The sequence below is a fragment of the Heterodontus francisci genome, chromosome 13 (assembly GCF_036365525.1).
Source record: "Heterodontus francisci isolate sHetFra1 chromosome 13, sHetFra1.hap1, whole genome shotgun sequence".
Classification (NCBI taxonomy): domain Eukaryota; kingdom Metazoa; phylum Chordata; class Chondrichthyes; order Heterodontiformes; family Heterodontidae; genus Heterodontus; species Heterodontus francisci.
This window is the reverse complement of record NC_090383.1, coordinates 84,480,028-84,504,712: the sequence shown is the minus strand read 5'-3', so window position 1 is coordinate 84,504,712 and position 24,685 is coordinate 84,480,028. Positions and strand designations below refer to the sequence as shown.

At 43.6% G+C, this 24,685-nt stretch overlaps 1 protein-coding gene across 1 annotated transcript in view; it reads right to left on the bottom strand.

Annotated features, from left to right (window-relative positions):
* kcnh1a (potassium voltage-gated channel, subfamily H (eag-related), member 1a) overlaps positions 1–24,685 on the bottom strand; it is a 339,143-nt gene that overhangs the window by 280,013 nt on the left and 34,445 nt on the right. Inside the window, exons 2-3 of the mRNA XM_068045094.1 lie at positions 19,976–20,099; positions 1,436–1,542 (exon numbers count right to left, since the gene is read on the bottom strand). Of these exons, the coding sequence (XP_067901195.1) occupies positions 1,436–1,542; positions 19,976–20,099 (231 nt within the window). The remainder of the gene's footprint in view (positions 1–1,435; positions 1,543–19,975; positions 20,100–24,685) is intronic.

Genomic DNA, 24,685 nt, shown 5'->3' with positions numbered 1-24,685 from the left:
CTGTCTGTTTCAAATAGGAGCTTTTGCCAGTAAGATTACATTCTCTTGAAAATCTGGCCAGCTGCAAATGGACATGAGGAGCAGACATTTTTGCGCACAAATGGGATGGAAATGAGATAAAGGTCTTCCTTCCACAACAAGCTTCTTTTACTTAACCAATATCTCAGTAACCATCAGGAAATTTCCCAGTTTATATATAGCTACGAGTTGGATATACTTGGTATCTAGTTTTACCCAAATGCCCCTTAACAGAAAATCAGAGATCATCCTCTCCTAAACAAAGGTAGTTTTCCATCATATTTAACTGGAAAACCAACAATATTGTGTAACCTTTTTGGGCATAACTATCTTGACATTACTTTGTACTAACCTGTATTCATCATTCCGGCCAACTGTATGAATGAAGGTTGCACTATACCACATATATATTATTTAATTTTAAGTCCTTGCTAAAATAAGCCTCTTTTAACTTCTTGGCCTAAAATAATTTTATTTGTTGTTTAATGTCATTAGTTTATCACCAGGACATGAACAGGGCCACAGCTGCTTTTACATTGATGTCAGTAATCCTTGTGATGCCTGCATGACTTTATAAGGAAAACAATCACTAGATAGTTAACATTGCTATACAAATGTTACATTTAAGTTGAGGATTCCAATAAATAAAACAAAGTTTTAAAAACTCATACGACATATTCCACCCAAATTTCTGGTATTCCTGCAAGCATCTTCTTTAAAGGCAGGCCCTGTCCCTTCTAAGTCACGATAGAATATTGAAAGATCACACATCAAAGACCAATAAGTGTAATAGTATGCTGCAATGGTACTGACACTACTGATCTGAGACTGAAGTTACTTCAGGCTGTGACTCACAAATGCATGAGCTCCTCATGGCAGCTATTTTCTAATGTTAGGAAAGCCTGGTTGCAGAGTCAGCTTCTCATAAGGTTTGAAAGACTTAATACTAAGTTTATAAAGGAAGTAAAATTCAACTTCAGCAAGGGTACTAAAGGGGCAAAAGTGGATTGGCGTCCATTATATATCCTGTCTAATTTTTCTTTCCATTTAAGTTGGATCTCACCCCAGTGTCCAGCTTGGCTTCATTGTGCTCAAGAATCAGATGGGCAACTGACTGCCAAGTTACACTCACTCTTACATTGACACATAGCTAGAATTGCTTTGTAATGATGCTAAACTAGCTGAGTGAGACATCAGTAAATGCCGTCCTGCTGTATCTTGGTAACTAAATGGAAAGCAAGGCATCTTGCAAATTACTTGTGAATGAAAAAAATGATTATTCAACCTAAGACCAAACAAAGTATCCAGTTCTTAATCATACCCTCATGTATTGTATATATTTCCACTGCAACTACATTTATATAACAATCTTTTGGTCTCACACACAATAAATACTGAACAAAATGTTTTTACTTACTGTTCTTTTTGTACATAAGGATTTCAAATGAGTTTATCTCATAGTTTTCAAATGTCTGTTGTACTTTTTCAATAGTTTCTTTGTCTGTTAACTCCCCAAACATGAAACTGTGAATGCAAATCAAATTTAAAATCACAATTTAGTATACTATATTTGCTGTTCACAATGTGGTCTCCTCTACATTGGGGAGACCAAACGCAGATTGGGTGACCGCTTTGCGGAACACCTCTGTTCAGTCCGAAAGCATGACCCCAAGCTTCCGGTTATTTGCCGTTTCAACACACCCCAATGCTCTCACGCTCACATCTCTGTCCTGGGCTTGCTGCAGTGTTCCAGTGAACATCAACGCAAGCTCGAGGAACAACATCTCATTTATAGATTAGGCACGCTACAGTCTGCCGGACTGAACATTGCGTTCAATAATTTCAGAGCATGACGGGCCCCCCCTTTTTATTTTCAGTTATTTTTTTCATTTCTTTTTTATTTTTGGTTTGTTTCATCATTCATTTTTCTTACCATGTGCCTGCCCACTATTTTTTTCATATTTGTGCTTTGGCCAGGGCTATTCATTTTTCTGTTCATGAACACCCTCTCTGCACTAACGCTTTGTCTTTCAACATACCATTAACATACTGTTTGCCTTTGCTCCACGACCTTCTGGTCAGTTATTCCCGGTGACCCTGTCCTATCAAACCTTCACTTTTGTTATCTCTTGCCCCACCCTTGCTTTATTTGCTTAAAACCTACTACATTTCTAACCTTTGCCAGTTCTGTTGAAGGGTCACTGACCTGAAACGTTAACTTTGCTTCTCTCTTCAAAGATGCTGCCAGACCTGCTAAGTATTTCCAGCATTTCTTGTTTTTATTTCAGATTTCCAGCATCTGCAGTATTTTGCTTTTATTATTTATTTAAAATCACAATTATTGGTATAAAATTTTCATTTTATGTTCAAATACTATAAAATGTAATATTTTACTCAATTTCATATTCAACATTGTGATCTTGGCATCTTAGTTTAAAACTCCTTGTTGGCTTTCTCCAATGCCAATGTCAAACACACCACATAACAGTGAGCTGCACAGAACAGGAAGGTCTAAGTTCAACTACTGCTGATTCTGATCTCTCCTGAGACGCTGTGAGAGCTTCAGTATTGGCCAGTGTCCAATCCAAGAAAAATATCTACAAGACTTCCACTCCTAACGGCTTCCTAATAAAGACCACTGGAAAGTATTCTTTCACATGGTGAGGACAGCATCAGACTCAACTCTGATGCCTCCAGGGTTCAAGAACCTACTGGCACTTGCTGTCTCGTTTCATATATAAAGAATAATTATTGATGGGCTACCGATATCCTATTGAACTTACCTCCTTTAGGAAAGAAAAGCAGAATAAAAAATATTGATCACTATTCTATCATTCTTGTATTTGGTAGAAATAGTTACTCCGGACTCCTAATGGAAATTCCAGACTCCAAGCAACTTGCTCCAAAATTTCTGGATGCAATTCCTCTGAACAGTGAACCTCATGTTCAGGAACTAGTAACCTGTAATGCTTCAGTAATAATCACGTTTTCAGTTTCTTCTCAGCCTTTCAAGCCAATAGACAAAAATTTCAACTTTGATAGCAACATAGTATTAACACTATTAATGTTAATACAGTTCATTCATGCTATCAGTTGTGCAAAGTCAGTGCTCTGATGAAGTCATCAGCACTGGTTAAAAAATAAATAGTAATGGAAGGAACAAAGCAAAGGACATTTATCCTAATTTTAATAGTTCATTTGTAACAGGGTTCTGAATAATAACTTAAATGATGGAAAATTGAACACCAGGGCACAGTTTGGCTTCCAGGGTGATGGATGCAGTGCTGGAGGCAATATTGGTGGAGCTGGGCAGGAGGGGAGACATGGTGGTTGCGCAGGGAACCAGGAGGTCTTAAAGGACCACCCTAAGGCAGTGGTATCAGATGGCTAGAGAGGTCAATTCCCGGCATCTGGGCCCGAGGACCTGGCAGCAGTGCCACAAGTCTAATGACCTCACGTAGGTGGTCAAAGTCAGTGAATGTATCTTCACATGACATCTCCTACCCACTGTCCCACCAAGCTCTCATGCTGCTCAATGCACCTCCATCACTCACCTATCAACACTTCCAGGCATTCAGCGCTCACACCTAACATCCAAGTAATCCACCTCACCTTCACACACCTCTCGCTGCCTCCACATGCCTCCAGCTATTGGGCTATGGCAGGAACATCACCTAAACACATTGCTACACAATCAGTTTCATTCTGGCCTCTCGCTTGCTGGTCAATGTAAGACAGTGGGGGAAAAGGATGCCTGCATCTCCTGAACCCGACGGAGCAGATGGCTCTCATGCATCATAGGGCTGGCAGTGACAGAATCCGTGTCAGTTGGCATCACTGAGAACATTGAGGATGATGGTATGTTCCGGCCTTATTCCCCTTCTCAACTTGCAACACACTCTCACCTTGCTATCTGGCATGATGTGCAATTGCAGATGGTGTGACCATGGACCTTCTTTCTTCTCACCTCACCCCAACTCTTCTCTTCTGATATTTTGCTTTCAGACACAAAAGAACTGTCACCTGCCCAGCCACAGCAGTCCAAGGAGGGAGAGAGAGTAATAGAACAGCACTAATGAAGAGGCTCTATCAATTGATCTGAAATTCTCAGCAACCAGCCCAGATATTGGCACCGCCATACCTTGGAGGCAAGTATAGAGTTGTGATCAGAATGTGGTGAGTCATCCAGGAACGAGTGGGCTGCAGGCCAGGCCAGGTTGAAAAGATGCTTCATTTGCCAGCTCACCAGAGCGTAAGGTTGCAGACGAGTTCTGCTGCAGAGATTCAGATAAGGACCTCAATGGGATAGCATAGAGTGCAGATGGGTAGACACACCAAGATGCTGGGTTCATTGCCTGGCCTGCCAGACAGCATCCTGTCAATGTCAAGGAGCATGGAGTAAGCTGGCTCCAATATGGCGGAGGGCATCACACAGAGCATGCCCTTGCTGCAGACTCTGACTGTCTCCCTGTTGTGCTTCAGGCCCAGAGGCACTGCCACTGCTGCCCCCATATTTGTTACAGCCTTTGTGTGGAAAGGTCACCTACTAATCTGCCACTCCTATGAAAATGCAACACTAAATTCAGGAACTCATCACAACACCTTCGAAGTACTACCAGACACTTTGCAACAGCAGAAGTTCTTAAAAATTACCTTATCGGCAATTTGAGTGTCTGGCCCTTAAAGGAACACCCATGCAGGTCCCATCTTGCAGCTCTATGCCTGATGTGTTCTGAGTGATTGATTGATTCATTGCCAGGACCTGCATGGTCCAACCTGGGTATCCTGGCATCACATCAGCCAGTCAGACTGTTTGACATCAAGTTAGCAAACATTCACAGCCTTCCAGTGCATGCTGGGGACGTGCCCACGTGCACCCTTTTCCTGATAGCACATCATGAGCCACGCAGGAAAAGGCCAGCAGTGCTTCCCATCGCAGCAAAGTGGCGCTAGGCCCCCAGATCACCACCTCCAAGGGTGCTATGGCAATGAATTTTGTGGCCTCTATTTCAAAGAAAGAATTATGGACCGTTGGGTAGAGCACTATCTGAATCTATATAATAGACAAAATGCAGTAAAGTGAAGAAGCACTGCTTTTTTGACCAACCAGTTAAAGATGAACTAGATGTGCCTCCAACCATAGAAGATATTATAGCAGCACTAAAAAAAAGTCATTTGGTAAAGCGCCTGGTGCTGATGGATTGCCAGAACTCTATAACAGGGAGGCCCTAATCTGCATCCTGAGCTATTCTTGATTATCATTAGCATGTGGGAAAAGGAGAAGTTCCTTTGGAAATTATAACCAGGTACAAGAACAAAGGTGACAATTCAGATTTCAACATCTACTGCGGCATTTCACTATTGTGTGCAGTTGGAAAGATCTTTGCCTGGATAATGCTCAGTTGCCTACAAAAACTTGCCAATGATGTCTACCCAGAAAGCAAATGTGTGTTCAGAGCTGGTCATTCAACCACAGACATGATCTTTACCTTGAGACAAATTCAAGAAAAGTGCAGAGAACAGCAGAAGCCACTACATGTTACTTTTGTAGACCTGATCAAAGCCTTCGATCTGGTTAGCAGAGATGGTCTGTTCTCCCTTGTTCAAAAAAAAGTCGGTTGTCCACCAAAATGCCAGATCATGAAATCTTTCCTCTGTGAAATGAAAGGAAGAGTCATCTAGAATGGAATAGCATCTGATTCATTCCTAATACTCAGTGGAGTAAAGCAGGGTTGTGTCCTTGCACCAATGCTGTTTGGCATCTTCTTCTCCAGCCTCCTCTTCTATGCTTTTCAGGAGAGAGATTTTAGAGTATTACTACGCACAAGATCAGATGGAAGACTGTTCAACCTGTCCAGATTGACAGCAAAGACCAAAGTGAGACATGTTCTGATAGGTGAACTCCTGTTTGCTGATGATGCAGCATTCAGTTGAAGGTCTGCAGTCAATTCTAAGTGCCTTCTCAACTGCTGCAGAGGAATTTGGGGTCATGATCAGCCTACAAAAGACAGTGACAATGACTTAAGGTGGTCAGTCCGAAGCAGCATTACAATTAAACAACACTGTATTGAACAATGTAGACAAATTCTGATACCTGGAGTCAATGGTCCCAAGTGAAATGAAACTTGATGACAAGATATCAGCCTGCATTGGTAGTGCTGCTGCAGCATTTGGAAAGCTACAGGCAAGAGCCTGGAAAAACCCCAAACTTACAATTGACAAACAACTAAGAACAACTAAGTGCCTGCAAATTAAGCAGGTGCTGAAACTTGGATGACATATAATAAACAGAACACAGATTGAAGTCATTTCACATGCATTGCTTGAGAAAGATCCTTGGGATCCACTGGCAGTGTAATAGAGTCCCTAACACAGAATTACTGCAACTTTCTAATTCAGAAAGTACCATGGCAATGCTCAAGCACTGTAGACTACAGTGCCTAGGCCACATCGTTAGAATGGATGATGGTCGCCTACCAAAAGATGCACTGTATGGAGAACTTGATGGTGCCAATAAACCCATTGGGCAGACAAAGCTAAGATACAAGGACTCACACAAGTGCGACATCATTTAAGATTGACATAAACAGCTGGAAACAGTCAGCACATGACCGAAGCACCTGGCGCCAAATTCTCCCTACTGCAGCACAGAAATTTGAAGAGCTTTTTCTTCAGTTTGCCACAGAGAAATGTCATTGCAGGAAGGAGCATATGGCAGTAGCCCCTGCATCAGCGAATGACGACCTACGATGTCTCCATTGCAATCTGCAATGCCTTGACCTAATTGGACTGTACTCCCACTTGAAGACTCACAACAGATGAGCAGCAGATGTGAATCATCAGCAACAATGCAAAGACAAAGAATATGATTTTTTTATCCATTGCTTCAGTCCTTTTCATCAATGCTGGCACTCAAAAGCTACCACAAAGCATTCCCAGCATGCTCAGTGCTCTTCTTTGCCTCTACTCCCACTATTAGGTAAAGACAGCAAGAAATGATTTGCAAATCCCAAATTTTCTGTGATCACAACATAGCGATTATTAATATACTCTATTAGATTTTAGAAATTACCACACCTTCAAGCATATGAAAATGTATGTCAGATTTGTGTCTCAGCATTTCTCCTGCAAAGGGCAAATATTAAAAGAATCCCTTTTTACCGCTCCAAACAATTGATGTAAATTAGTGACTTGGTTTTGAAACTATCCATCTCTTAGTTGTTGGCTGAGTTGCTGATTTAACATCTATAGCCAACTCAAAGTTCTAATTGCCTGAAAAGCAATCTTCTACATAGAACAATCTACACTGTAGCTACCCTGTAGGCAGCATTTCCCAATGTGTGCTGTGCAATTTTCCAACGTCACTTCTGCCCGTCGCCAGAAATTGCAACTTTAAAATTGGTGGACAAATAAAACGAGGCAGTATTCACGCAGTGACGTTATATATGCCATTTTCTATGAAAATTGAGAGAAGGAAACCAGGAAAGATATGCTAGTTTAACATGTGCTGTAAGGAACATATTAGAATCTATAATTAATCACCGAGTAACTGATCACTTAAAGAAATGTGAGCTGATTAGAGACAGCCAACATGGATTTTTACAGGGTAGGTCATGTCTAATGAATCTAAATTGAATTTTTGAGGGAGCAACTAAATTAGTAGGCAGGGGAATGTCTATGGATGTGGTTTATGTGCAATTCCAAAAGGTATTCGATAAGATTCCCCATAAAAGACAGTTAGCTCAAATTAAAGCTCATGGAATTGAAAGCAAATTATTGACCTGATTAGGAGATTAATTGGACAACAGAGAGTAGGGTAATGGGCATGTACTCAAATTAGAAGGTAGTGACAAGCGGTGTCACATAAGGATCAGTACTGGGGCCTAACCTAGTGACTATTTTTATTAATGGCTTAGATAACAGAACAGAGAGCCACATATCCAAGTCTACTGATCACAAAGATTGGTGGCATAGTAACTCGTGTAAATGGAACGATAAAATTATAAACAGACATTAATGGATTAAGTGAGTGTGGAAACTGTCGCAGATGGATCTTAATGCAGGTAAGTGTGAGATCATCCATTTTGGCCCAAAAAGGGACTGATCCAGGTATTTTTTTAAATGCTGAAGAGCTAGGAACAGTGGAGCTTCATCAAGTTTTAGGGATCCATGTACACAGATAAGTAAAATGTAGTAATCAGGTACAAAAGGTAATCACTGTGGCTCAGTTGGTTGCACTCTCACCTCTGAGTCATAAGATTCTGGGTTCAGCCCTACTCCACGACTTGAGTGCAAAAATCAAGGCTGACACTCCAGTGCAGTGCTGAGTGGGGTGCTGCACTATCAGAGATGCTGTCTTTCAGATAAGACCTTAAACCAAGGCCCTGTCTACCCTCTCAGGTGAATGTAAAAGATCCCATGGAACTATTCTGAAGAACAGTTATCCCTGGTGTCCTGACCAATATCTATCCCTCAATTGACATCACAAAAAAAGATTATTTGGTCATTATCACATTGTTGTCTGTGGGAGCTTACTGTGCACAAATTAGGTGTGGCATTTCCTCCACTATAACAGTGACTGCACTTCAAAAATACTGCATTGGCTGTAAAGCACTTTGAAACATCAGGTAGTCATGAAAAGTGCTATATAAATGCAAGTCTTTCTTTTTTTAAATGCTAACGGAGTGTCAGCCTTTACAACTACAGGGCTAAAGATCAAGGGAGAGCAAGTGTTGCTACAGCTATACAAAGCCCTGGCTATACCATATCTGAGTGCTGTGTACAATTCTGGGCACCACACCTGAGAAAAGATATACTGGCTTTGGATGGATAACGGCACAAATTCACCAGAATGTTACCACAGAATCACAGAAAGGTACAGCACAGAAAGAGACCATTCAGCCCATCGTGGCTATGCCAGTTCTTTGGTAGAGCTCTCCAATTAATCCCACTCCCCTCCTCTTTCCTCATAGCACTGTAAATTTTCACCCTTCAAGTACTTACCCAATTCTCTTTTGAATGTCACTACTTAAGCTGCTTCCACCACCATTTCTGGCAGCGCATTCCAGATTGTACAACACGCTGTATTTAAAAAATCCTGATGTCGCCTCTGGTTCTTTCGCAGTTCACCTTAAATTCTGCCACTGGAAACAGTTTCTCCTTGTTTGCTTTATCAAAAGCATTTGTGATTTTGAGCATTTCTATCAAATTTCCTCTTAACCTTCTCTACTTTAAGGGGAGCAACCTCAGCTTCTCCAGTCTCGCCACATACAAGAAGGGCTGAATTTTACCAGCCCTTCGACGTCGGGGGTCAAGGCGGGGGGGCTTGTAAAATACTCGCGGGAGTGGCCCACCATGACCCCCGACACTGAGAAGGCCCCACCGCATTTTACCGCTGGCGGCGAGGCCTCGGTGCAGCTCCCCCGCCGCTGGGTGGCGTGCCTTCATTTACATATTTAAATTAATTAAAACAAAATGCTAATTACTTTACCTGCTCCCAGTGGCTGTCCCACACCGATTTTACAGCTGCCAGCCGCAACTTACGCGCCTTCGGAACTCCATTCGGTGTTCCGAGGTGAGACACTGGTGGGGAGGGGGGAGGATTGAAATTATCAGGGCGGGAGGTGGGGGCGAGCGGGAAAAACAATTCTTATTGGATGTGGGGATGGTGAGAAGGGACTGAAGGGCAAATATGAGGAGAGTGGGGACGGAAGTTTGTGTTGGAACTAAAATACAATTTATACATATCAGACAATAAAAAAAACCATGGTGGGGGTTGGGAAAGGACCTCCAGCTTTTAATATTTTATTTCAGCCAATGTAGGTCAGACAGCACAGGAATGATGGCTGAATTGGACTTGGTGTGAGTCAGGACATGGGCAATAGAGTTTTGGATGAGCTCAAGGTTATGGAGGGTAGAATGTGGGTGGGAGGGAGGCCAGCCAGGAGTCAAGTCTAGCGGTAACAGAGGCATGAATGAGGATTTCAACAGCAGATTGGGGCAAAGTTGAGCAACGTTATGGAGGTGGAAATAGGCAGTCTTACTCATAGTTGGATAATTGGTTGGAAGCTCATCTTGGGTGAAAAATGATATGAAGGTTGTAAACAATCTGGTTCAGCCTCAGCCAATTGCCAGGGAAACGGATGGAGTCAGTGCTAGAGAACGAAATTTGTGGCAGGAACCGAAGACATTAGCTTCGGTCTTCCCGATATTTAATTGGAGGAAATTTCTGCTCATCCAGTACTGAATGACAGACAAGCAGTCTGATAATTTAGCAACAGTGCAGGAGTCGAGAGAGGTGATAGTGAGGTAGAGCTGGGTGTCGTCAGCTTACATGTGATAACCAACACTGTGATTTCGGGTTATGTTGCCGAGAGGTAGCATGTAGGTGTGAAATAGGAGGAGATCAAAGGTAGCTCCTTGAGGGACATCAGATGTAACGGTGTGGGAGAGGGAAGAGATGCCATTGCAGGTGATACTCTACTTTGGAGGAGGATGGTGTGGTCAACCATGTCAAAGGCTGCAGAAAGGTCAAGAAGGATGAGGAAGGACAGTGTACCTTTGTCACAGTCACATAGGATGTCATTTGTGACTTTGTAAGTGCCATTTTGGTACTGCAGCAGGGGTGAAAAACAGATTAGACAATTCAAACATGGAGTTCCGTAAAGATGGACACAAATTTGGGAGGCAACAACACATGCAAGGACTTTGAAGAGGAATGGAAGGTTAGAAATGGGGCAGTAGTTTGCAAGGACAGTGGACTCAACGGTTGGCTGAAGAGAGGGTTGATAATGGTAGATTTAAAGACAGAGGGACAGTACCTCAAGAAAGAGAACCATTGACAATATCAGCTAACATGGGGACTCAGAAGGGAAGCCGGGTGGTCAATAGTTTAGTGGGAATAGGGTCAAGGAAGCAGGAGTGGATCTCACGGACAAGTTGAGTTCAGAGAGGGTGTAAGGGATAGGAGAGAAACTAGAGACAGATGTGAGATCAGAGCTAGGTCTGGGGGAGCTTTAGAGGAAGTCTGGCAGGTGGGCTAATGGAAGGGAGGGAAGCAGCACAGGCAGCTGATTTGATGATCTCAACCTTAGTAACAAAGAAGTCATACTTCTTCCTCGCACTTATTTTTGGCGTTGAGTGTGGAGGAGAGGGGGAGAGGGGTTTAAGGAGATGGTTTGCAGTAGAGAAAAGAAGCTGGGGGTTATGTTTGCATTCCAGGATGATCCTGGAATAGTGAGTAGTTTTAGCAGATGACAGCAGCACTTGATAGTGCTTTTAAGTGATCTAGCTAGATCTGGCTATGAATGGCTAAACCAGATGTCCGTTATATCCGTTCAAGTTTGTATTCCTTAAGAGAGCTGCACAAAGTATACATGTATGTGTTTAGGTTGCTGTGCCTGTTAGTGAGTTTTGGGGTAGTAAGAGACCTGTGTAATAGTCCAGGAGGCAGTACTGTGGTGAGTTTATAGGTCCACGAGTTTAGGGGTGGAATGGTTAATGTGACGGTAGATATTTGCACGGATCCACGAGTTGTTTGGGGGTGGATTAGTTAACGTGGCAGGAGATACTCAGGAGGATCTACAAGTTTGTTTAAGGATGGTTGGTTAACAGAGCAAGAAATATCCTCGCATGGACACGATACAGTGCTGCACAAGAGCTTATTACGCAAAATGAGGTTTCATGGAACTGGGGCAATATATTACCATGGATTCGGGATTAATTAACGGACAGAAAACAGAGTAGGAATAAATGGGTCATTTTCATGTTGACAGGCTGTAACTAGTGGGGAAGTGCAAGGGATCAGTGTTTGGGCCTCAACTATTTACAACCTGTATCTATGACTTAGATGACAGGACTGAGTGTAATGTATCCAAGTTTGCTAATGATACAAAGTTAGGTGGGAAAGCAAGCTGGGAGTATGTGAAGAAACTACAAAGGTACATAAACAGGTTAAATGTGTGGGTAAGAACATGGCAGACAGACTATAATGTGGACAAGTGTAAAGTTATCTACTTTGCCAAGAAAAATAGAAAAACAGAATATTTTATTTGAATGGAGACTGGGAAATGTTGATATTCAGAGGGACCTGGGTGTCCTTCTACATAAATCACAGGAAGTTAATACGCAAGTAGAGTAACTAACTAGGAAAGCAAATGGTATGTAGTCTTTATTACAATAAGATTGGAGCTTAAGAGCAAAGAAGTCTTACTGCAATTATACAGGGCCTTTGCTGAAACCACATCTGGAGTACTGTGTACAGTTTTGGTCTCCTTACCTAAGGAAGGACATATTTCCCTTAGAAGGAGTGCAACAAAGATTGAGTCCTAGGATGAAGGGATTGTTCTATGAGGAGAGATTGAGTAGACTATGGCTATATTGCTTGAAACTTGGAAGAAGAAGCAGTCTCATTGAAACTTAAAAAGGGCTAAAAATTTGATTGCTCCCGAAAAAGGGCATGGGGATTACGATGCGGGATTAATTAACCTGCACTCATTCAAAGTAAAGCAGACAGCATGCAAACCTTGTGCTGCCTGCTAATTATAATGATAGCTGCATGCAGCCCACCGCTAAATGTGCTGCGGAGGAGGCCCAAGTTCACGCGAGGCTAGCTTAAAGTTAGCGCACACCTCTTAAAGGCAAGGTGCATTCTGGCTGCTGGAAGTCATTGTGAAAGAGTTTATGAGCAGAAGGAGGAATAGAAAAGATGCAAAAGGACAGAGAGCATGACCGAAGGTTCTCCAATGCAGCACTTGGAGCAGGGAGTGGACAGCAGGAGTAAGGTCCCAATCCCTCAGGGGCCAAGAGGCCCTTCAAAAACACACTACAAAGGCAATGGGAGCAGATAGCTGTCGCAGTCAATGCCAGCTGTCTAGCTCTGAGGACCTGAATGCAGTGCTGCAAAAAGTTGAATGACCTCACGAGTGGTCAAGGTCAATGAATGCATCTTCACATGCCATATCCTTGCAAATGAACCACTAGCCTCACACACTGTTCAATTCACCAACTCCCCACTTCACTTACCTCCCAACAGTCTCTATCAAGCATGACATAAATCCAACAGTCATTACCTCATCCTCACACACATAGCACTGCTGTAAGCCTCACATTCACATCTCAACTTCCACACACTGCCAGATATTCAAATGTGGCAGGCACATCACCCAAACACATTGGCTGGGATTTTGTTGGGGCAGTGGTGGCTCCCACAAAAGGCCAGAAAGCCGGGGCCAACCCCGCCTCCGCTGTTTGGTGCGGCCCCAGCCGGATTTATGTCTATTTGGCAGCTCATAGCTGCCGTTGGGGCTCCCATCCCTCTAAAGGACAAGAGATGCCTCTAATAGGTGCTGCCCAATTGGAGAGCCAGCAGCTCTTCAGTCCCAGCAGCCAGCTGGGAGACCCATCAATGGACATCAGCCTCACAGCAAGGTAAGTGGGGTTGAGGGATGGTTGGTGAGAGCAGGGGGCAGTACTGTCCCAAGTGCGGCCACTGCTGCCAGTGGGGACCTCCATGGGCCGCAGAGTGATCGATCAGGAGGGCACCACCACCCCAAGCCCAAGCTCACAGGGAGGCTGCCAGGTTTTACTGGGCAGTCTCCCCATGCGGCAGAGGGCCCACCAGTTGCTGGTAAGATGTCAGCAGCGGCAGGAAGAGGCCCTTAATTGGCCACTTGAGGGTCTCAACTGACGGCCATCCGCCACCTTCCCTGCCGCTGGAAAAATGCGAAGGCAGTAGGAAAGCAATGGCACACCAGTCCCCACCCTCCCTCCCAATTTTTCAGACCTGACCTCCTGCCTCCTATCCAGGCCATTGTGTCAATGAGTGTGGTGCAGTTTCCTTTCTCTTGCAGGACAAGGTGGCCCATAATCGGAGGCAGTAGCACCTAACCGGTAGAGGCAGGAATGGCTGCAGGTGCTCGCTCCACGGAGGAGACAGTGCTGGCAATCATTGGTGAGGCAACGAATGAGGCCGTGGTCAGTGGTGGGGCTGAAACCATAGAGAATGACGGTATGTTTCTACCTAATCCAATTTCTCACATCCCAGTTCCCTCCTCATTGTACAATCTCTTCTGAGTTACTAGCTGCAAATGGAGTAAGCATGCACCCCTTGCTTTCCCCCACACCAAACCTACCCTACCCTTGTACCTTTAGCCTTTCAGAAACCCAAGAACTACCACCTGCTCAACATCTGGTGCAGCAGCCTGAAGTGCAGCTGGAACAAGATGCTCATGATGATGAAACACCATCACTTGATCTCACCCTCATCACCAGCTCAGCTACTGGCACTGCACGTACTTCAGATGGTAACATAGACATGGACCTACACATGGTGAGCCACCGGACACAAGTGGGCTGAGGGTGCGGAAAGGATAGCATGGAGTGGGAGTGGGGGGGAGCTCTCTGAAGGGTGAGGTTGCACACAAATTCTGCTGCGGAGGATTCAGATGAGGGCTTCAATGGGGCAGCATGCAGAAAAAGGCCGATAGGTAGAAATGCTTGGTTCACTGGTAAGCCTGCCAGAAAGCCTGCTGTCAATGTCAAGGAACATGCAGGATTCCAGCTCTAACATGACACATGGCTTTGCTCCGAGCTTCAAGCCCATCCTTTCCAGCATAGAAGTGGTGGTCAACTCCATAAGAATACTAGCGAACCCAGCCATGATACAGCACCTGATGGATAATGTCTCAGCTTCCATTGCAGTGCAAGCTAAAGCCACCCAATATCTGAGTATTACAATGGAAGATCGAGATTACTGCCAAGCAGGCTCAGACTGCTGCCATCATGTTTGCAGATGCCAGCGCAAAAAAGAGCTTTCAGGATCTCACAGAAGTCCACCAATCTATGTACCAGCAGATTATTTGGATTGTTGAGGTGTCTCCCTGGGTGGTGGCAGTGGCTCGATGGAACATGCACCTGCTGTCCCGTCTCAAGATGACTGCATTCATGCTCCCAGCACTGCCTATCACCCCTGCTGTTGTCCATCAGCCAGCCAACCCAGCCTGTTGCCACCTACGGTGAGGTGAAGCAGTCTGAAGCCAGGCCTTCTCGGCCCAGAGTTGCTTGAGGGCATCTCGCAAGGCCATCTGCAGTCTCACTCCACTGAAAGTCAGCTGCCTTCCACCAGCCATGCTGCAGCCATTGGAGGAGCACTGCATCGGGGTACTATGTCGTGCAAAGACACCCACAAGACAGGCACTAAGGAATGCATAAGGTTGATTAGTTGTTTTGTGGTGTCTTTTATTTCAGCATTTTTACCAAGAGAACGCCATGATGATCCGTAGCAGAGGGAATGGTAAAGTGTAGGACAGTTGTACAATGGGGATTTGGGGTTGTGTTTACGTAAACTGTAGTCAAATGAGGCAATCAGGACAACCTGGCCAGACGGGAATGTGCTGGCTGCCTCCTCCTGTTCCTCCCCTTCCTCCTCCTCCTGAACTACTCGCCATATCCCTGCTGACAGATCTGTGCCCTCATGATGACCAGGTCATGGAGGATACAACAAACCACTATGTACTAGGACACTAAGTACTCGAGGGCTCCTCCACAGTGGTCGAGAGAGCGGAACCATTGCTTCAACACCCCAATGGTCTGCTCTATGATGTTTCATGTGGCAGCATGATTCCCGTTGAACACATGCCAGCCACGTGTGTTTGGGTTGAAGCATGGAGTCATGAGCCAGGTGTAAAGCGGGTAGTCCTTTTCACCCAGTAGCCACCCTCTGGTGTGAGGTAGTAGCTGACTGACTGAGGGAACAGCAGATTGCCAAAGAATGAAAGCATCATGACTGCTGCCAGGATAACGGGCATTCACCACCATGATGTGCTGAGCGTGGTCATTCCAACTGAACATTCAGCGAGTGGTAATCTTTACAGTTGGGATACATCTCAGTATTGAATTGCAGCACACGCAAAGCTACGTGTGTACTCAATGGCAGCTGGCACCATGGGAAAGACCACTATCCTGGCAAAGCCACATGCACACTCCACCTGCTTCTTTCTGTTCAGAGAAAACACAATAAATTCCCTTCTTCTTGCACAAAGAGCCTCTGTCACCTTTCTGATGAATCAGTGGATTGCAAAATGGGAGATGTTACAGATGTCACATCCTCCAGCCTGAAAGCATCCTGATGCAAAGAAATTCGGGGCCACAGTCACCTTCACAGCCACTGGCAGTGCTGTCCTTGCTCTGCGGCTGCAGGTCTGGTTGTAAGAGAGGGCAGAGTTCTGTAAGCACCTCATTCTTAAAGTGCAGATGAGGCTCACGCTGCTCCTAGCTTAGGTGGAAGTAAGAGAACTGCTCCTGGATCACCCTTGGTGGATAAGGCCTCTGCTGACAGCCCTTCTCCTCTCCTCTTCCTCCTGCCTCTGCGAGAAGCTTACCCTCTTCTTTGTTGCCATTGCTTCATCTCCCTGTCTTGCTGAAACCCAAGGGGAATTCGACTGCAGCATCCATGATTGGGAACAACTGGTCTAACCAGTATTCTTGCAGTCACAACCAAGGCCTTCTCCACATGCAAACTTCACCACTGTTACCAACTCTTTCAACCACCAAGCTTTTCCACAAACTCAGCCAGAGCCCAAAGTTCTTTACAGCCAATTAAGTTTTCTTTTGAAATGCACTCACTGTTATAGGAAACATGGCATCCAATTTGCACACAGCAAGCTCCGACAAACAGCAATGCGATAATGACCAGATAATCTGTTTTTTGATGTCGATTGAGGGATAAATATTGGCCAGGACACTGAGGATAACTCCGCTGCTCTTCTTCAAAATAGTGCCATGGGATCTTTACATCCAGATGAGAGGACAGATGGTGACCCATGGTTGAATGTCTCATCTGAAAGATGACACCTCTGACAGTGCAGCACTCCCTCACTGCTGCACTGGAATGTCAGCCTTGTTGGAGCAGGACTTGAACCAGGAATCTTCTGACTCAGAGAGCCACAGCTGACACACAAGAGCCAATGGTTCAAGAAAGGTATATAATGCTAAACAGATGAGAACCTTAGGTAAGGCTACGTGGGACGAGGGCTATTGAAAATTGAGACTGAGAAGTAGTAAAGGAAACTGTTTTCTTGGCTTACTTCTGTAGTTTAAAAAACCCTAATATTGAAACACTGATGTATATGAAACAACACAATGCTGATGTTAAAACGAGATATCAACCTTTAGGAATCATGCATGCTGGGAGGTGGTTTACAACATAGGTCAGCAGCCATTGGCGAAGTTTGAGGTGGACTTGTGAGCTTATGGGAAATTCCCCATGCTCAATATGAGAAATATGTAAGCCAAGTGGTTTTGCAGGCTTCCATTTTAGAATAAGGCTTTATCGATAAACATTGTGGTTTAATTAGGCAGATAAAAATTGAAATCTTGTCTAGTCAAGCATGTCCTTGGAGCACTGCAAGTAAAGGAGGCATTCTTGTTATCTTATGTTTTTATGGGATGGTTTTAGGGAGGCCTGGGTGGTCAGATAGTGGCGGCACGCTTTGAAGAGGACCACCCGTCGCTGAGCCCCTGCTATATTGAGCGCGGTGGCTCATTAGCACGGAGGGGGCGGAGCGCCTGCCCTGATGACGTAAAGGGGGAGGGCGCTCCGTCCCCAGCAACGGCATCCTGCGGCACCGCACTGGAGCCGGCGCTATTTTTAAAGGGCTTCAACCCGTCAGGTTAATTTATATTTTTAAAGGTGTTGCTGCACGAAGATTGGAAATAAAATTTTATTTAAACTTTGAATCCCCTCTCCCACCTTCCCGAGTTCTCAATAAATAAAATGGCCTATTCCCAAGAAAACCACTTTTTAATGTGCCGAACATTCAGCCCCCAACTGCAGCACCTTCGACCCTCAACCCCATCCCACCATCCCCACAACCAATCAGAGCGGTTTTCCACACTCCCCCCGCCCTGCAAGTTTCACACCTCTCCCCTCCCCAACAGTGTCATGCCTCGGATCTCGAATGGAGATCCGAAGGTGCGGGGGTCGGCGTCGGATGGCCGTCGCTACCAGGTAAGTGTTTATTCATTCATTATAATACGATTAGCATATTTAAATGAAGGCTCCGCCGCCGAGTGGCGGGAGGCCACACTGGGGCCTTGCCATCGCTGGCAAAATGCAGTGGGGCCTCCCAGCGTCGGGGGCCGGGGCGGGCCTCTCCCGGAAGAATTTTCCGGGCCCCTCATCACGACCCCGAAGTCGGAGGGCTGGTAAAATTCAGCCCAGTGTGTGTGTTCTCAGATGAGGAATAAGGGTGTGTTTTAATGTATATCAGTCTAGACTTGCAGCATAGATGTTAGAACATTCTCAGAGTTAAACTGGACACACACAAGTGGTAGCAAGGGTATTCAAGATCTATCACCTCAAAACCTTGTAAATGTTAACAGGTTGTATCTGCCTTTAGTTGACTATGCTATTGGCGTAAACATTGTGTTTTAACTTTACTTTTCGTACTGTAGCTTCTGTTGTAACTGTACTAAACATATATACTTTGGAACAAGGCTCTCTCTTGAGTGTTAAAATCTAATATAAATCACTTATACTTGTTCTTCCCAAGCATGCTACACTTACCATATGTCATGCCTCAAATTACTCGTATATCCAAAAATATTATTTTGTGAAACAAGTATATCTAATTTGCATTTGAATGAATCAACACGATGCTTTCACCATTTCCATAGTGAGCATGTTCCATAGATTTATCACTCACTCATTGAAATAATGTTTCCACAGATTAATTTTGCATTTACGTCTTTAAAGTGCTTGCCATGTTCTCTGGTTCTACTAAAATAAAAGCAAAATACTGCTGTTGCTGGAAATCTAAAATAAAATCAGAAAGTGCTGGAAATACTCAGCAGGTCTGGAAGCATCTGTCAAGAGAAACATAGTTAACATTTCAGATCGGTGACCTTTCATCTGTTCTGACCTGGAACATTAACTCTGTTTCTCTCTCCACAGATGATGCCAGACTTACTGAGCATTTCCAGCATTTTCTGTTCGTATCTCTGGTTCTATTGTTCTGAACAAGGTGTATCAGCTTGTTTCATTGTCCCTTTGAACTGCTGCAGGCCTTTAAATCCTGCAGCAACATGCAACTTTCTGCCCCCTCCAATGGCAACCCCCAGTGGCAACCCCCTATTTCTGATGTCAGGTGCTCACTCACATTGTGTAAATTTGCTGAACCCGGAAACTGTGGCCGAATCAGTCCACCTCTCATTCAAATTTTTCCCCAAACAGAAAATATAGGTGTGTGTCTTTATTTAAGTTCATTCACGTCAGTAAAATTGTTTGCCTTTGCAAAATCTATAAATCAGTTCTGCCAATGATGTCACAGTACTCACTATTTAAAATATGCTTTTTCATAAAACTATTAAAAGATACCAACAAAAATACCAAAGTTAATTATATTTTTTTGAAAATAATTTCAGGTGACGACTAAACTCAGTGCTCGGCACAAAGAAATGAGTTATCTATAAATGTAATTATTTCATAATAATCATTAAGTTATACTTGAGTCATTTAAAACTTTTGAAAGCTATGGTTTTAACACAATTTTTATGTTAATTAGGCTTGGATATCCTTTATGCAGTTTCTCTGAATATATAACCTAAATCACTCATTGCCAAATGCAACAAGGTAAAATTAATTTAGAATTTACCTACATAACCACACAGAAAATTATGTTAAAGATATTATGTTAGGTGATACTTCTGAACTTTAAAAGTCACTGACAATTACTTAGGGGTATCATTAGAAACTGCCAAGTGAAGAACTTTCCTGCCTGCATTCAAACAAATCATTGGCTACTCATGAATTGCAAGTGAATACTGATGCAAAATGTATTCCAATCCATCAGATTATTCTCTACATTTGTAACCTTCACAAACATACAGAATAATGTGCTGCCCTAGAATACATTTTATTTTGAAAATGAAAATAAAATGCTGTCACAGATTTTGATACCTGCAAGTGCTGCTCTTCTGCATAACTTCTGCTCGATGATATCCGGACAGTTTGCAGAATCCATCATTGCTGTATACAATAGGCCAGTCCACTATCTGGGCATTCCCGAGCACAAAATTTGTATCTGTAGAAAAAAAAGTAGATTTAAAAACATCTCATTTTGATGGGAAATTACCTTTCTCCAATACTTTGAAGGCATGACACGACAATCTACATTATTTGTTTGAGTCTAGCAGTCAAGTACTTCAATCAACAAATCCACCCTTAATTTTCCAGTACATTTCACTTTAATATAGATTAATTTTTAATCAGTAACTAGAAAGACTGGGCTAATGGATTAGCTTTAGAATGCTAAGGGGTAATTTTGACTTCAATTAAGTTAAATGGAAATGAAAATCGAGAGAAATGTATAATGGGCAGCTGAATCAAATCACCTGTTTTATGCTATCATCCAAAGTCAAAATTACCTTCCAATTCTTTTAGCTCTAGGTCTGGCACTTCAATCTACATCTGTCGAAATTAAAGTTTCTACACATGCTTGGTAGGTAACCTCTACTGTACTGAGTGGGTTGCTTCTTATGATGTCTCAAAGTGATGAAAATTACATTCAGAAGAAATGTACAGTACCAAGAAAAAATAAGTAACTAATTGCACTTTGGAAATAAATGGGAAAATATATTCCTGTTGTATACTTTTGACTTTAATTTTGAACAGTTACAGGGGCATTTTACGGTAGGAATGAAATTGGATGGATAACTACATATAAGGAGTACTAAAAGAACTGGTGGAACTCAAACTGGAAAAGGCAATGAGTCCTGATAGCTTGCAACCTAGAATGCTGAGGAATGTCGGAGAAGAAAGGGCAGAAACTGTGACCACAATGTTTCAAACATTCTTAGATACTGAAGTTGTGCCAGAGAACTGGAGGATTGCATCATGAAGGAAGAAAGGAAGAAAACAAAAGCAGAATACTGCAGATGCTGGAAATCTGAAATAAAAACAAAATGCTGAAAATACTCAGCAGGTCAAGCAGCAACTGTGGAGAGAGAAATAGAGTTAACATTTCAGGTCAAGGACCTTTCATCAGAAATTCTAACAAAAAGAAAGGAAGAAACCCTGCTAGAGATAGAGTGGCTGACTGCATGCCGCTCAGCGGTGGCCGGCCAATTAAGACTAATGAGCCGTCAACTCGACCAAATGTGTGGTTGTCGTCGGGCCCAGAAGCGAGAAGCAGAGCTTCAGGTGATGTCTCGGCAGGGTCTGGTGTTCTTTATAAAGGGCTGCCAGCCCTGCAATGAACTCTGCATTGGGAAGGCCTGGAAGTGAAGAAAGTGACATAGCATTCTTAGAGATGACGGACAGGAGACCCCGTGCAACCTCACACTTTCCTGATGCCTCCCTCCAGGTGCTACTACAGGCTGACAGGGAGAGGAGGGACATCTTTCTCCCAAGGCATTGAAGAGGAGATCGGCAAGCCAAACCAAGTAGGCCTGATTCCTGATCGCTGAGGTCAGCAGCCATGGCATAACCCCGTTGCCGCCAGTGGTTCAATGACCACATCTGGGCTGCGAAAGTGAGTATCATTTAATCCCTTCATCCTCTTAGGCCTTGCATCTATCGAAATAGGATGTTGCGTTGAGACGAGAGCGATCGAACCCTGCCCAGACGTGGGCACAGGGACAGAGGAGACAACATGTCTGTTAATGGCCTGTCATGGTGGCCCTGAAAGCAGGCCCCTGCCATATTTGAATCTTGCGAGATTTCTAGGAAGGGAACACCTGAAGGAGGCATCTCTGTGCCCCCACCAGTGGCAACTGGACTGCCAGCAGCCTATGTGTTCAGATTGATGTCGCTAGGAGTCCAACATCTCCCTTCCCTCTGTCTGCAAGAGAAGAAAGCACATGATCATAGGGAGCAGGTGAAGACTGGAGGTTGGCTCCCTTCTGACCTGAGAGGATAGAGGACCTGGTGGTATACTTTTGACTTGAATTTTGTACGGTTACAGGGGCATTTTATGGTAAGAATGAAATTGGATGGATAACTACATATAAGGAAGGAGTACTAAAAGAACTGGTGGAACTCAAACTGGAAAAGGCAATGAGTCCTGAAAGCTTGCAACCTAGAATGCAGAGGGATGTCAGAGAAGAAAGGGCAGAAACTCTGACCACAATCTGTACTATGGCCACGACCGATGTCATAACGCCGATGGAGGAGGTGGCCACGTAGTGTGCCAGATCACAGAATGGACAAAGCGTCCATGGACAAAATCGTGATGGGACGTCACAACGTCGGACTTATTGTCCAATGTGTCCTGTCCCAATGTTATGTCCCCTCACACCTCCATACCCGTCCACATCATTCCCTTAAAATTTAGCACAAAGAGCCAGATTTTTCTGTAACAGGGCATCTAACAGGGCTTGCCATTTATTAGATTTGTTCCTGCACCCTTCAAAAACTTTGCAACTAGGGAAACCCAGCATCTGGGACATGGATGAACCACACATTTCCTTAACCAATGAAATTTAAGGATTGGGAAATAACCAGCGGAAATACGGAGAAGCAGGGTGAATTAAAGTGAGTTGATACAGCCATGCGGTGCAATGTGGGTTCTCACTGTTCAACTCCCCACCTAACCGCAGCAAGTGTTTTGTTATTAGGGTTTAACCCGTTGGTGTTTTATTTTTCAAATAAACAGACAGCGACAGGTTTTCTTGTAGGTTTTTAAAGAAACAGAAAATCAATCGTTTATTGATCAATACGCCTTATCCCGAAATTGTCACAACTGCATCCACTCATGCATTTGCTCTCAGATATACGAAGAAACAGATAGAGAGGGGAAAAAAGGAAAGTGAGTTTCTGTGGGGTCACGGGGAGGTCACGATAAACCTGTTGAATTCTCTTGGAAATCAAGCTTTCAGTGGTTGCAGGCCTGAGTTGATTACAGATTTCTCTCTTGATTGAAAGCTCAGTTGAAGACATTGGATCACTTCCAGTTCACTGCTATATTATGCAGAAGTATGATTCTATAGCAGGGCATGTGCCTTCTGGCTTGCTGGGAAAAAAACAAACTGCTGGATGCTTCTCTCTCTTTCTAGCTCTCTCTCTTTAGGCTATCTTTTTTTTAAAAAGGCAAAGCTGTGCTACTTCTCATCACCTGGTCAGAGAATTCTGGTCTCTTACCCATGGTGATTGCACAATGGCCCAGGACGTGGCTACTTCACGCCTTCTTTGTTTCAGATGAAGGCAAATAATTCTGGAATGTTTTCAGATGCAGTGCAATTGACACCTCTTAGCTTTGACGATTTGTCCTTTGCCTTTGTCAGACAGTTTGAATACACAAAGGCCAATCCTTTTTCTTCAACGGTCATGCTGGACCATCGATCACTTTATAACATAAATGTTCATTTTTTAAAAGACAAAGACAGTTTTAATAACTCTTCCAAGTTTAGTCCATGACTGTGTATCATCACACTTCAGGTGCACATAACAGGGTGAATTCAATATTTAATCAAGTATAGAAAGAGAAATAAAGAGGAAAAGATTGAATTGGAAGAGAGAAAAAAGACAGAAAGGAAAAGCACGAAAAAAATTATGAAATTAAAATGATGTTTTTAAATCTTCTCAAACAATTCACATGAATGAAATTCCACACTTACAATAATTAATTTTCAGTGCCAGAGAGGTTGACTGACAGTAATTAACACTTACCATGTCACTGAAAGGATGCTTACACTTCTAATTATTAGTCCTAAATATCTGCAGTGGGTTCTTTCATAAATACCATGCAAATAGAGGAACTTCACAAAATTCAACGCATGTCAATGGTGAGGCAGACAGTGAAATGCAGTTTTCTCAAAGGTAACAGTACAGCGACAAAACTCGGAGAGCAAATTTTGGATATTAGCATTTAACTGCACATCTGCTACGCTATTTATGCATAAATAGCCATTAGTCTCACCATTATTTTGATGGCAAAATATTTGGTTGGCAACAGTCAGAACATTGTGTTTGGTTTTTGACACGATGCTTTGGAAAGGCTGAGAGGGCCATGGAAAGGAACAAAGGAGATTTATTAAAATGCTATCAGGGGTTTATACTATTGTATATTACTGGCTGCTCTTACAAAACTAGAACTCGGGGCAGAATGTTGGTGGTAGCGGATTCCAGCGCGTGTGGGGTGGGAAAGTCCCAGAAATTGACTTTGGGTCAGGATCCCAACATCATCCCACCCTCTTGTACTTTTCCCTGGGGTGCGATCCACGTCCAGTGAAGAACCCCTGTAGGTTTGGCGAGAAAGAAATTAAGCTGATTAAAACAGCAATTAAGAGACTTTTTAACCATGGAATTTGTGAAAATACGTTATATAACTACTCAAATTTAACATTACATAAAGTGCAATACAGATCAGTTTCTTTCAATACAGTACATGAGGTGCCTCACTACACTTGTCATTACAGGTTATATTTACAACATACATTTACATTTCGTGTCAAACATTCTCTGGTGCATACAGCCCGCAGCGTTTTACACAAGTTCCAGTCCCTTGGTATACTATGGCGGGAGGGCCTTACACAGTGGCCTTTCCCCATTGAGCATTTGCGGTGGCTGCCGCAAGCTTTAGTGTGTCCCTCAGCAAATAGCCCTGAACATTGGAATGTACCAGTCTGCAACACTCAGTCGTCGACAGCTCTTTGCACTGTAAGACCAACA